We start from the raw sequence: 12,523 nt of genomic DNA, 5'->3' as shown, positions 1-12,523 counted from the left end.
TTTAAGTTTCTCTGTGTTTATGACGGTAGTTTTCTCAAATGAAGCGGTTAAATGCTGATGAAGTGACTTTCAGAGCAGCTCTGGAGATGAATTTCGTGCGTTCATATAGTGAGGCGACAGAGGACGAAAACACCGCGAGCGTCACACGTGCTTCAGCGTGCGTGCGCCCGCGCGATTGTGTGTGAGGCGGTGTAAGTGAAAATGTGCTTCCACATCATTCATTTCAGAGGCACACAGGCATGCAGGATTCATGTTTAAATAGTCTTTTTGCTGTTTAATATTCAGTCACTAGTCTATATCGCGATTTAATTTACGTGTACTGACCTGCTTTTAATTCATTCATCAAAAATTTGACAAATTCCGTGACATTCCGCGTTATATAGTAAATTCCGTTATTATGACTGGATTCTGCGATTCTGTCCGCGATTCCGTGATCGCGGAAATTATAGGGCCCTAACTGTGGCTCACTGACAAAACAAAATTCTCAGAACAAGCATATAATCATCCGATGTGATCTGGGACGCCATTAAAATGAACCATCCACTTGTTTCTGATGCTGGTAATTTTCTGAAGTCTCTACAGAGACGCAAACCAGGTGTTTAAACTGGACGATCAAAGCGAATGTTCTTTCACTTTTCCATTTGTCCTGTTGTCGACAGACTCAATCGCGTGGGGTTTGTCGGAAACTGAGCACTCATTTGTATACTGTATCCAGTGTAGACAGTATCAGTGATTGTAATGAATTCTGTTTGCTTTTGATGTGAAGCGACTGAACGCCAGTGGGCGGGGCCTATAGTGTGAGGATTTATAACTATTCCTTGATGTCTTGCTCTGGAGGCAGTCATATGCAAAAGTATGTGCAATGTCACAAATCCCTCAATATCAAAACGCGCCATTTTTGGAGCTTGATTAAATAAATGCATTGTTTATACTGAGGACATTTTAAACTATAGCAGAATGTTTTAATGTACAAATACCTCTTGTATGTCAAGGCAAATTTTATTTTTCATGCCATGACCCCTTTAAAATGTTTTCAATGTGAATATATATTGTAAAATGTAGTTTATTCCTGTGATCATTTTCAGCATCATTACTCCAGTCTTTAGTGTCACATGATCCTTCAGAAATCATTCTAATATGATGATTTGCTGCTCAAGAACATTTCTGATTATTATTATCAATGTAGAAAACAGTTGTACTGCATCATATTTTTGTAGAAAGTTCAAAAGAACAGCATTTATTAGCAGCGTGAGTTTTTTGCAAGTTATTTGTGTTCCTCAGTGAACATAAAAAACAAAACAAAACATGCACAACATTAAAGCCAGTAAATCTGAATTCAACAGGTGAAATGCACAACTGGATAGAGGAAGTTTATTAGTCACTGTGATTCACAAGTATTGAGACAATGGGTGGTTTTAACTACAACTACTTGTGTTGCACTGAGTCTGTGTTCAATTATCTCATTCACATCTCCAACTCCAGCCTCAGACTCAATTATGAGTTACACTGAACAATCTCACAGCGCCCTCTAGTGTTACACAAGCATATATTACTCTATCGTAAATGCATATCAAAAACATTACTGTAAACAAACCTGCAATAAGAAACATAACTATTAATATATTTATATGTAGAAAGACTAAATCAAGATATTGAATATAATGCACAAATTCATGCTGTTATGATAATTTTTACTATAGCTCTCATTAATGCACTGTATATAAGAAACAATGTAATTTTTGTTTAGTATAAAGTATAAAAGTCTAGCGGAAAAAATAATGCATAATTATTTGAAACAAAACCCTTTTTACTTGACATCTTTTCAACTAATAGCTACATTTAAGAAATGTTCACTGCACAATTTAAACATTCAAAAGTCAGTCAATATATTTCATAACTAGGGTTACAGTTACTCTAAACGTACAATATGAGAAATTTTAAAGTATCTTCCAGTGATGATGTTCATGTATGTGTTAAATTAACTTTTTGTTTAGTGAATGATTCCACTTATAATCCCATTATGAGTTATATCACCTCACCATACAGCATATTAGACAGATTATTACTGAACACATAAACTGTACAGCGTATTTAAACACGACTAGTATATTCAGACACTGAACTGTTGACTTATCAGCTGTCTAAGAGAGAACATGGGTTTCTGTCTTAATTAGGCTCATTATTAACATTTTCCACAGCATTATTTCTGGATTGAATGATGGTTGTGGTGGAGTCGGACACTTCTGGATCATCAGAGAAATGACCTTCGATGTCATTGTGAATGTGGTAGTAATACAGGAAGAGGAAAAACCCTGGGGAAAAAATCAGACAATTATTTCTTCTAATTCTAACTCCCATTATAATTAATTCAATATTTAAAAAACAAAAAAACAAGAACAATTAAAAATCTTTAATGAATGAATTCAAATAATTTGCTGAAATCTGTTGGAAAAGTAGAAATTTGTGTTTGTTTCTCACCCTGAAACGAGTTCAGCACGGTGAAGATGTAATATGAGGGAATGAGCATCTCTCCATAACTGAAGAACGCCACAGCCCACGTCAGGCCGAAGAGCAGGAACAAACTCAACACCATCATGAGCTGCTTTCTGAACGTCTTTCTCTTGCCATCAGGCGCTCTTATGTGTCGGGCTTGGACAATCCTAGTGACGATCATGATAAGGATTCCTGCCGTGAAGATGAAGACAAAGGTGTAGTAGCCAATGTTCACTATGTAGTGAATTAAAGGATCTGTAATCCAGCACCTATAATTAGAAGAGAATGAAATATAATTAAGAAGGCACTTAAAATGGCACTATTATGCTTTTTTTTGGCATATTACTTTTCATGTAGTTTGTAATAAAGCTGTTTGTGAATGTAAAAGATCTGCAAAGTTTCAAAGATTAAAGATACATTTTTTTTTGTCTTCTAAAATAAGTGATTCTGAACTGCCTGAAACGAGTCGTCAGTAATTCCAGTCTCACTTCCTGCTGAACCTATATAGGTTTGTAAATAATTTGCATAATTCCAGCCCATTTCTGGCCAACAGCGTCTACTTTGCCCCACTCTCAAACACTGTATTTATATCTGAGACTGGAAGAGTTTGGTTTGTGTTGTTCATGTCAAGAAGATGCTGTTTTGTGCTGCCAAAGCAAATCCATTTTGAGATCGATACAAACAGTAACAGTTTACTAGGGCTGCAACAACGAATCGATAAAATCGATAAAATTCGATTATTAAAAGAGTTGGCAACGAATTTCATTATCGATTCGTTGTGTCGCGCGACTATTACGCCTCTCAATAAGACGCGGAGATGTTTGAGTATAAAAAAGCGCGGTTGAGCACGAAGCAGAGCGGAGCAAAAATAAATAAACAGCAGAGCGGAGGTAGAGGAAAGACCATCGGAGAGTAAGCAAGTTTGTGAATATTTTAAATAAACAAGGAAAAACAAAATAATAGCGATCCATCTGTCATACAGTGTTATTGTGGCTGCGTTCAGCGCTCGTGACACGCAAGACGCGTCGCTATGGAAACATTAAAGGCAAACGTTCTAAAATAACGTCGCCTTAAACTCACTCTGGGGGGACAGTTAGAATATTTTAAACTCACGCTCGAAAGGGTTAGAGAAAATCACTCACTGCTCTTTAGCTTTAATAAGGATTTATTATATAGGCTATTAATTATATTTAATCCATAAGGAATGTTGTATGCAAGTTGTTATAAAGAATGCATATATAATTTGTTATCACTAGTTTTGTGTTAAAAACACATGAGACGGTTATACATTCATTGAAAAGAAGACATTGTGTTCTTCTTTGGGAGGAGTGGTTTTATTTAATTATAAGATAATTTTTTTTTTTATGTCACAGCAGTTAAATCTGTGTCTGTATTGCATGTTCAAATTTTAATATTATTCATATTAATAGGTTAATACAGTAGATGTTTTCTCCAGGAGTATATAATGGGTTTGGAAAATTTAGAGAAATTCTTAATGCATTACAATTTAACTAAACCCGTTAGATTTAGTCAACTAAAATCTTGTGATATTTAGTCAACTAAAACAATTCAAATGACTAAAACATGATTAAAACTGAATGGCATTTTAGTCAAAAGACTGTGACTAAAACTAAATAAAAATTTGCTGTCAGAATTAACACTGATCTGTTGTTATTTATTCTGTTCTTTGTCCCATATCGGTTATTGTTGACAAATATATTTGGGAGGGAGGGAGTGTAGTGTAGAGAAGAAGTTCTACCATATAAACAAATCCTGTTAAGTTTTCTGATTTGTATTTTTCTTTATTTAAAAAAAAAAAAAAAAGATGTATTGTTCTGACAGCTCAGGTCCCTTTCAACAAAAATATACATCTTTTTGTGCACTTTATTTAAAAAAAAACTATATATTTGGCAGATGTAAAGCATTAGTTCATTTGTTTTTTGTTTTTTATTACTTTATCAGCTCAGGGATGTTAAAAGAGCAACCTGTTTTTGCATGTTCTGAGGATTTTTTGCACTGTGAATTTGCACTGTCAGTTCTGTTTTTGAATAAAAGGTTGGAAATGAATGCCCCCCCCCCCCGATTCATCGATTAATCGTAAAAATAATCGACAGATTAATCGATTATTGAAATAATCGTTAGTTGCAGCCCTACAGTTTACCGTATCACTGTATATCAAGTGATGAAATTCAGATATGATAATGAGGGTTGGGTTTCTGACCAATCACAACAGACTGGGCCATCTGACCAATCACAGCAGAGCACAGCACTCAGAAAGGCGGGGTTTAGAGTAGAGATCGACCGATATATCAATTTACCATTATTTTCCCCCATATTTAAGCATTTTACCATAATTGGATATCGGTTTTGTAATATCAGATTTACCGATAAACGCCACCATCTTGTGGGGGTTTTGAGAATTGTGCGCAAGATTGTCATTACAGCGCATCTGAGGGGAGACGAGACAACGGCGTGCACAGGTCAAGTATTCTTACCTGCTTTGCTGTAATTAGTAAACTTTATTTAACATAACAGCCATTAATGCACAAATTAGATGTTACATAAATGCCTGAAATGTTGCTAGTTTATGCAGCTTGTCTCTAAGAAATAGAGACAAGCTCACAGAGTCACGTAAGATAATCCGTCATGTCCTGTCCAAATAAAGATGTAACTTTGCATAAATGAAATAATACAGCCATGAATGAGCACGTTGCAAATAAAAGCGCTGAATTTAATTCTTTCTCTGTTGTCTATGCTCATCATCTTCATTAATTCATGCATTTGTGACATCAGAGCAACTTACATTTGTGCTGTATTTCCAGACGTTGTGTTTATAATCAATACTTTATATCCTCCTACAGAAACAACAGCTACGACTATAGGAGATGGAAGTGCTGAAAACATGGAGATCAGGGTTATTGTGGTTCACTGAAACCAAAAACATTAAAAGAAGCATTTTCATTACTTGAAATAAAATAAACTATAACAGGTGGTTTCTCCATATAACTCACTCCAGCCGAACACGGTGATCTTCCTCATGTAGTTTGTGATGGTGACGTTCTTTCTGATGAGCCATAAGTACATATGAAGAGCTTGAATGAAGAACCAGGTGAATGTAGTCAGCATGGAGTAATGCATGAGCAGCGCTATGAAGACACACGCAGCCTTGACTTCTGTGTTGGCGATGCTCTCGTTTGACAAAAAGGATAAATCCAGGAGAAATAAAGCCACAAACATGTTGATCAAGATCTTCGTGGCCTGATTTGATTTGGCTTTCCTGTTCAAATATAAAAACAACCTGTATTTGTAACATGTATTTACGCATTTAGCAGACGCTTTTATCCAAAAGATGAACAAACGCAATTGACCCTTCGCAAAGAGTTACCCTTAGTCACTGTAGCTACGTCTGACAAAACCATGGCGCGCTCATGCCACACATCATGTTCTCACGCAGTGAAAAATACATCGCGGAGCAAAGAGGACACTGACAATGCGTCGACAGACAAGACAGAGCAGGTTACTTTTGATATAGACAAAGTCTCAGCTTTCAAGTTTTGTAATTTTTATAAAAAGAAATTTAAATAATAAATACTGTACTCTTTGTGTCGTGACAGATCGCTGTAGCGCCTCAGTTCAAGCTGCACATGAACTGATCATCTCTTCCTACTAGTTATAGCATCAAATAAACATGAATGAACATCAGAATTAATGTTGTCTCAACTACGGAAAGACGTCAGTACACACCATACACAAGTTCAAGTCCAACCGACATTAATCTACTAAGTCTCCTGTCTGCTTTGTTTGTCGGACAAAATGGTGGATTCTGTGTTATGATTGGTCAGATTGCCTGTTAATCAAACTCCCGGCGAAGGGTGAATTGGTCAAAGAACTTAAAGAGATGGTTCACCCAAAAATGATTTACTCACCATCAAGCCATCCCAGGTATATATCTTCTTTCAGTCAAACACAATCGGAGTTATGTTTAAAAAAAATATCCTGGCTCTTCCAAGCTTTATAATGCCAATGATTTTTTTTGAGGCCCAAAAAAGAGCACCCATCCATCATAAAAGTAATCCGGCTCCAGAGGGTTAATAAAGGCCTTCTGAAGCGAAGCGATGGATTTTTGTAAGATAAATATCCATATTCACAACCTTATGAACTATAATAACTGGCTTCCAGTAATGGCCGTATACGAGTTCTGGTCGAATAGTGACCTCTGACTCAACGCAAGATGTATTGATGAATGCAGAAGTGCAGAGGATAAAGCAAAACAAAACACCGGTCTTAGAATGAGAATTTTTAAAGAGAATTGTTGGAGGAGCTTGAGTTTGTTGCACAGCCCTATTTGTTTGAACTGCGAGAGGTGTCTACTCTCACCTAAGCTTACGCTACTTCTATGTCATACGCCAGAATTCGAATCTCTCATGAACGCATACATGAAAATCCCTCACCTTTCGGCGAAATTCGCCGTTTTAAACCAAAATGGCGAATTTCGGCGGGGGGCATTCATATTCAGTAAACTGCGAACAGGTGCACGTGCCAGAAGGGAGCGCGAGTGCATGGAAATATTAACGCGAAGGGCCTTGCATCACCAGTGCAGACCACCATCAGAAGCTGAAAGCATGCCTGGCCTCGGCGATTTACCTGACTGAATTTCGTGAGTGATAATAGACTTAGCTAACGTTAGCTTGGTGAATTGAGTCATTGAACACAGCAGGAGAGAATGCAACGTTAGCCAGCTAGCTAAAGCTCTGGTGGAAAATTATTAGCTAACGCTACCATTTTTGAGGGTGTAGATTTTGTTCTATCAATAAGCAGACCTGCCAACTTGTACGCAATTTGCATAGCGGATACGCATTTTGACTTCAAAGTACACTGGTACGATTTGTCACTCTAAACTACGCAAAAACCTGGTGACGCCTCTGTGCATGAGCAGTCCTCAAATCAAGAAACAGCAAAAGAAGAAGAGTTCGACCAATCATAGCGCTAGGTTCTTCCCCCAAATAGCAAGTGGGGATGATTGACAGATGCGTAAAGCCTATCATTAAAAAGGGACTGAAAATCGACACCAATAAAGATTCCCGCTCGATCCCCCTTCTACTCCCGCCGTTTGACTGATGAACAGTAGGCTACTAGTCTGGCTATCACCAGACCAAGCTCAATTTAAAATTGAACATTGGTCTGGGGAGTTTGCTATGTATTTCCTACTGCACAAGAGGCGTGATCAACGAGCATTAGTCACGCAATTGGATAGTCCTTCAACCAATCAGATCAACGATCCGGGTGACGTACTTTGCAGAGCGATGCGAAAACTCCAGACAGGTCTACCGTGTCTCAATCAGCAGCTCCCTAGTTCAGTAGTCAGGGCACTGATCAGGGAATCAGCCACATTCACTTTCATGATATACTGATTCACGACCTAGGGAACTAGGGAGCTGATTGAGACGCAGGTTTAGTTTGTATTGGTTTGTAGCATTGATCCGCGGTTTGCAGAAGCAGCAATGGCATTGAGCGATTTTTGCAGGTTGTGCAAAAAAACATGAAAGTGATCAGTATTTACACCCACTCGAGCAATTTGTTTGCTAACTAAAGAAGTCATTCAGCATCGTCGAGAGGTTAAAAGGCGACTCTGATACTGTTCTGGTTCAGTGTAAATGAACGCGGAATATAGCCGCCCTAAACTACATCATTGTCATGACAACCAAAAAGAATTCCAGTCAGCTCAGGCGGCGCGAGATTCAAGAAGCAGGGAGATGAAACATATAGAGCAAATAATACAAATATTGTCTACCAACAAGGGGCATTGAAGTAAAAGAGTCCTGTACTCACATCATGAAGCAAACCACCAAAATAACAGCAGAGAATCATTGTGTGTCATTAATCGCTGTTTGTAATCTTCCTATGAAGAGACTGTCGGATCAACGCTCTGCTACATTTCTCTCAGATAAGGTAAATGCTTAACACAATCGGCGTCACTGTGATTGTGCATTGTTATTTTGGAGAGACGGGTAGATCAGATAGAGTTTGAAAGCTGCTTGCCGTCGCTTCTCTATCGTCATCGTGTTATACCCGCCAATAGCGAGCAAGGTGGATAAGCCAGTCTGTGATTGGTTCCCGCAAAAGTGTAACAGCGCAGCAGAAATGAATGCACGGGTTTCCAGACTGAGTTGCCGAGCGAAATCAAATCGCCGGCAGATCAGGCTGGTTTTACCCAGACTAGTAGGCTACAGTAATCGCGGTACTTCTGACTCCTGAAGGTAAATGGCCTGGGCTTAATGTGGAAAGGTGAAATATTGTATTGAGTTAACTTAATCCTCTGGATTCGATGATCACACGGATCGTGTGGGTTATCTTAAAATACTCTGTCATTTATGTTCCCTCAGATTAGAGGAAGACATCATTCAGCCATGCAAATTATAAAATGCTCAAGTAATGCTGAACAATAAATCTTAATAAATTTGAAAACGCTATGGCTTAGTGATTATGAAAGTGCTGTGATTTGTGGATGACTGATCAGCTTATCGATAAGCGCGAGTCTGGAGAAACAGGGGTACATTTATTAATTCTCAGTATTGAGCAACGTAGCCTGCATGTGTTACGTTATTGTGTTAATAATAACTAAAGTACCTAATTATGTTACATATTTATTTTGTATGAAAACTAGCGCATTAGTTACTTGTGGATTAAAAAGTACCGTTAACAGAATGCTGAAGAAGAGAAAAGGGTGAGGCTGAGACATGTGGCAAAACAGCGAAAGCAGGCCATGGAGACACTGGTGGTTCAGGCAAAGAAGAAAAAACGAGATCTGGTTCTGAGAGTATTACGAACTGTAATGTAAATTGTTATCTTTGCCAATAAAATGTATTAAAATCTGAATTACATAACATTGTATTGGCTGTCAATCATGATGGAAGAGTAGGCAAGTTAAGTTACAGCATGTCCACCATCTCTTGTGGGGGTTATGCATTAAGCCATTTGTGGTGCCCTTACCACATTATGCCTCATATACTGTAAATGTTAGACCCAGTGACAGGCTGGCATGAAATGGCTTGCATAATACTTAGTAAGGAGGCCATAATAAGTTTTGACTCATGGCTGAAGTTAAGTTTCTCCAGCTCTCCCCAGGTTGGCAAAAAAGCATCTCAAAATGCATCAGATTGATGCTTTAAAATATGGAATATTTAAATTTTTCTTACAGGGGAGCATGCCCCCGGACACCCCTAGAGGGGTAATATCCTTCTCCACCTTTTTCACCTTTTTCATGTTTATGATTGATGGATGTGGATGGAGGCACTTTCTTCAGCTCATACTCGTTGGCACTTTTTTGGGCTTAAAAAATGGCACCATTCATTCCCATTAGAAAGCTTGGAAGAGGATATTTTTTAACACATCTCAGTGTGCCGAGTAGGGCGGGGCGAGAGCTGTGAGGAAACTGTGCATTGCACCGGTCTCGTATCTCTCATGGAAGAGCTCCAGAAGCATAAAAGAAGGAGCGATGTCAGTGAAGGATGAGAGAGGACCAGGCCTGGATTTTACTTTGTTTTGTTATGTTTGTGTGGCCGGCAGTTGTCCGTGAGGAACTTGCGGCATTTTACTCTCGTTTTGTTGTTTGTTTATTTGATAATTATATTAAAGTTGTGTTTAACGTTCACTGGTTCCCGCCTCCTTCTTCCCATATCAGCTAACCTTTATTACACTCCAATTGTGTTTGGCTGAAAGAAAAAAGTCATATACACCTAGAACGGCTTGAGGGTGAGTAAATTATGGGATAATTTTCATTGTTGGGTGAACTATCCCTTTAAAGTGTCAAGATATTAAACTTTAAGATACTCTACCTTAACAGGAAATGCATGAACAGAGCGACGGACAGAAAAAACATGGAGATGCCGCAGCCGATAGAAGTGATGAAGCTCAATGATTTCACATATGGTGCTGTGATGTTTTCTGGGGGAGACTGAGAAATCAGAGATATGTGAACTAATAGACTGATTGATCCGATTGATATAGTTTGATTTCATGGGGTCTTTTAAGGAAACTCTGAGAAGCTTCTCACCATCAGCACTGCAAAGAACGTCAGATGTGAACATGAGCACTTTATGAATATATTGTCGTTTTTTACTGTCGCACAGCCAGATGTCGACCATGTAAGATTTCCTTCAAAGAAAGACAGTGAGGAATTAAATGAATTATATAAAATACATTAGCAATGTTTCCCACTGGATTTTGTGAGACTGTGGTGGGTGGACATTGGTCCCTCTCGGGGGGGGTCCATGGGCATGGCCCCCCGGAGAAAAATTTAAATTTAAATGCATAAATCTGGTGCATTCTGAAAAAATTTTAAAGAAATTTGTTGTTACCTTTGTTGAATTAATTTATTTCTAGAATAATGAGTGGGGGCCTGTATCTATACATCTGTATTTGTGGAACTAATGGTCACTCTTTGATTTGTTAAACACAATCCAGAATGCACTAAACACACTACTTCATTATAGAGAAAAAAAAAAAAACAAATGAATAAAAATATATAAACATAAGCTGACCAAAAAATAAATATATAAATAAATAAAAACTAGTAGGGATGTAAGAAAATATCGATGCACGTAGGCCATGTTAAAATCCAAATACTCGGGAAACGCATTGAATCTGAGAGTTTGGTTAACTTCCCGATGTCATCCACGCTGCTTAGAAGCGTTTCGATAGAATATGTAATATGTTCTGCATGTCTCACATTTTAACAAGAGTATAAACAATCATTTTAAGGCATCTTTTATGTTTTGTGGATTGAAAAACAAATCGCGATACTCCCTAATGTGATTATTATTAATTTCATTAAATAAATTTGAGCGCTGGATGTTTTTATAGTCAAAAGATGGCGCTGTTGCACGTTGTTCAGATCAGCTCGCATTAGCGCAGATTTGTCAACCGATTGCTTATGAACTAATGCTGATCAATTATCACAAAGTTTACTTTATATTATTTATATTATATTGTGTTGTAAACGGTTGTAGCAACATAATTTTTTAATCCTTTTCTGAACTTGAATGAGCAGCAAAATAAAGTCAGGCATTTCAAAATAAGAGTTCCGCTGTATTTCAAAGTAATCAAAATCAAGCAGTATGTATATCAATTGCCCCGGTTGTTATTTGGTTACACAAACCAAATTTAATATATTTCATATATTTTCATATATTTATATTTATTTTTATTTGATTTAAAGTAAACTGTTGTAGCTTCAGGAAGGAAGGACTAAGAACATTATTTTACACATTATTCAATATAAAGATTTTACTAGCAACAGTTATTATAGTTTACTAAAACCGTTAAAAACATTTTTTATTGCATGAAATAAATGTTAATACTAAAATAAAAATCTATACAAACTGATGTTTAAAAACAACAACAACAAAAAAATAAATAAAACTTTACAAAAAATGAAAGCAGAAAATATAAAAATCTAATCGGATTCAAAATATTAACAAAAATTATAATAGTATTAAGTGAAAATAGTAACATTAATTTCCCAGAAAAGTCGCAAGATGAAAAAGCTGAAACTTTGCGATCAAAATGACTGATTTTGTGGTGGTAATTTCCAGAAATTTGCGATGTTTTTACATTTTACATTTACCATGTGTTATGTTAGATGCACAATAGTCATACATGACAATAGAACAAACAAAATGCACAAATCTTGTTTATTGTGGTGTTTTGCCCAAAACGGCTAGTCCAGTGGTGTACTAGGCTATCTAGCTTTAATAACATGATCACTTACGGTGGGAAATGTGACCAAATCAGCAATAAAATAAGAATAAACAAATTACAATAGGACAAATAAATACAACATAATGCAGATACAAACAGTGCTTTAAGTTTAAGTACTGTTTGTTTTTCCCCTGTTGTTGTTTGATTAATATTAACGACAGACAGGAGCGGGTATATATTAGGCTGCTTCCATTCTAAGCCCTATTGTAATGAGCAGATCCAACACTGAGACACGTCCCAAAATTGTTCACTCAAGACATAACCGCCAAGA

The 12,523-nt window shown here is 37.2% G+C and overlaps 1 protein-coding gene across 2 annotated transcripts in view; it reads right to left on the bottom strand.

Moving 5' to 3' along the window:
* Window positions 1-1,213: 1,213 nt before the first annotated feature.
* Window positions 1,214-12,523, bottom strand: part of LOC125269236 (adhesion G-protein coupled receptor G4-like) — a 29,426-nt gene continuing 18,116 nt past the window's right edge. The window contains exons 14-19 of one of the 2 annotated variants that reach the window (XM_048192112.1): window positions 10,547-10,647; window positions 10,329-10,447; window positions 5,505-5,770; window positions 5,297-5,387; window positions 2,479-2,762; window positions 1,214-2,312 (exon numbers count right to left, since the gene is read on the bottom strand). In XM_048192112.1, the coding sequence (XP_048048069.1) occupies window positions 2,167-2,312; window positions 2,479-2,762; window positions 5,297-5,387; window positions 5,505-5,770; window positions 10,329-10,447; window positions 10,547-10,647 (1,007 nt within the window). In that variant the 3' untranslated portion in view covers window positions 1,214-2,166. The remainder of the gene's footprint in view (window positions 2,313-2,478; window positions 2,763-5,296; window positions 5,388-5,504; window positions 5,771-10,328; window positions 10,448-10,546; window positions 10,648-12,523) is intronic. The other variant, XM_048192111.1, reaches the window with a different exon arrangement.

The sequence above is a fragment of the Megalobrama amblycephala genome, linkage group LG5, assembly GCF_018812025.1.
Source record: "Megalobrama amblycephala isolate DHTTF-2021 linkage group LG5, ASM1881202v1, whole genome shotgun sequence".
NCBI lineage: Eukaryota > Metazoa > Chordata > Actinopteri > Cypriniformes > Xenocyprididae > Megalobrama > Megalobrama amblycephala.
This window is presented reverse-complemented; position numbering and strand designations above follow the sequence as displayed.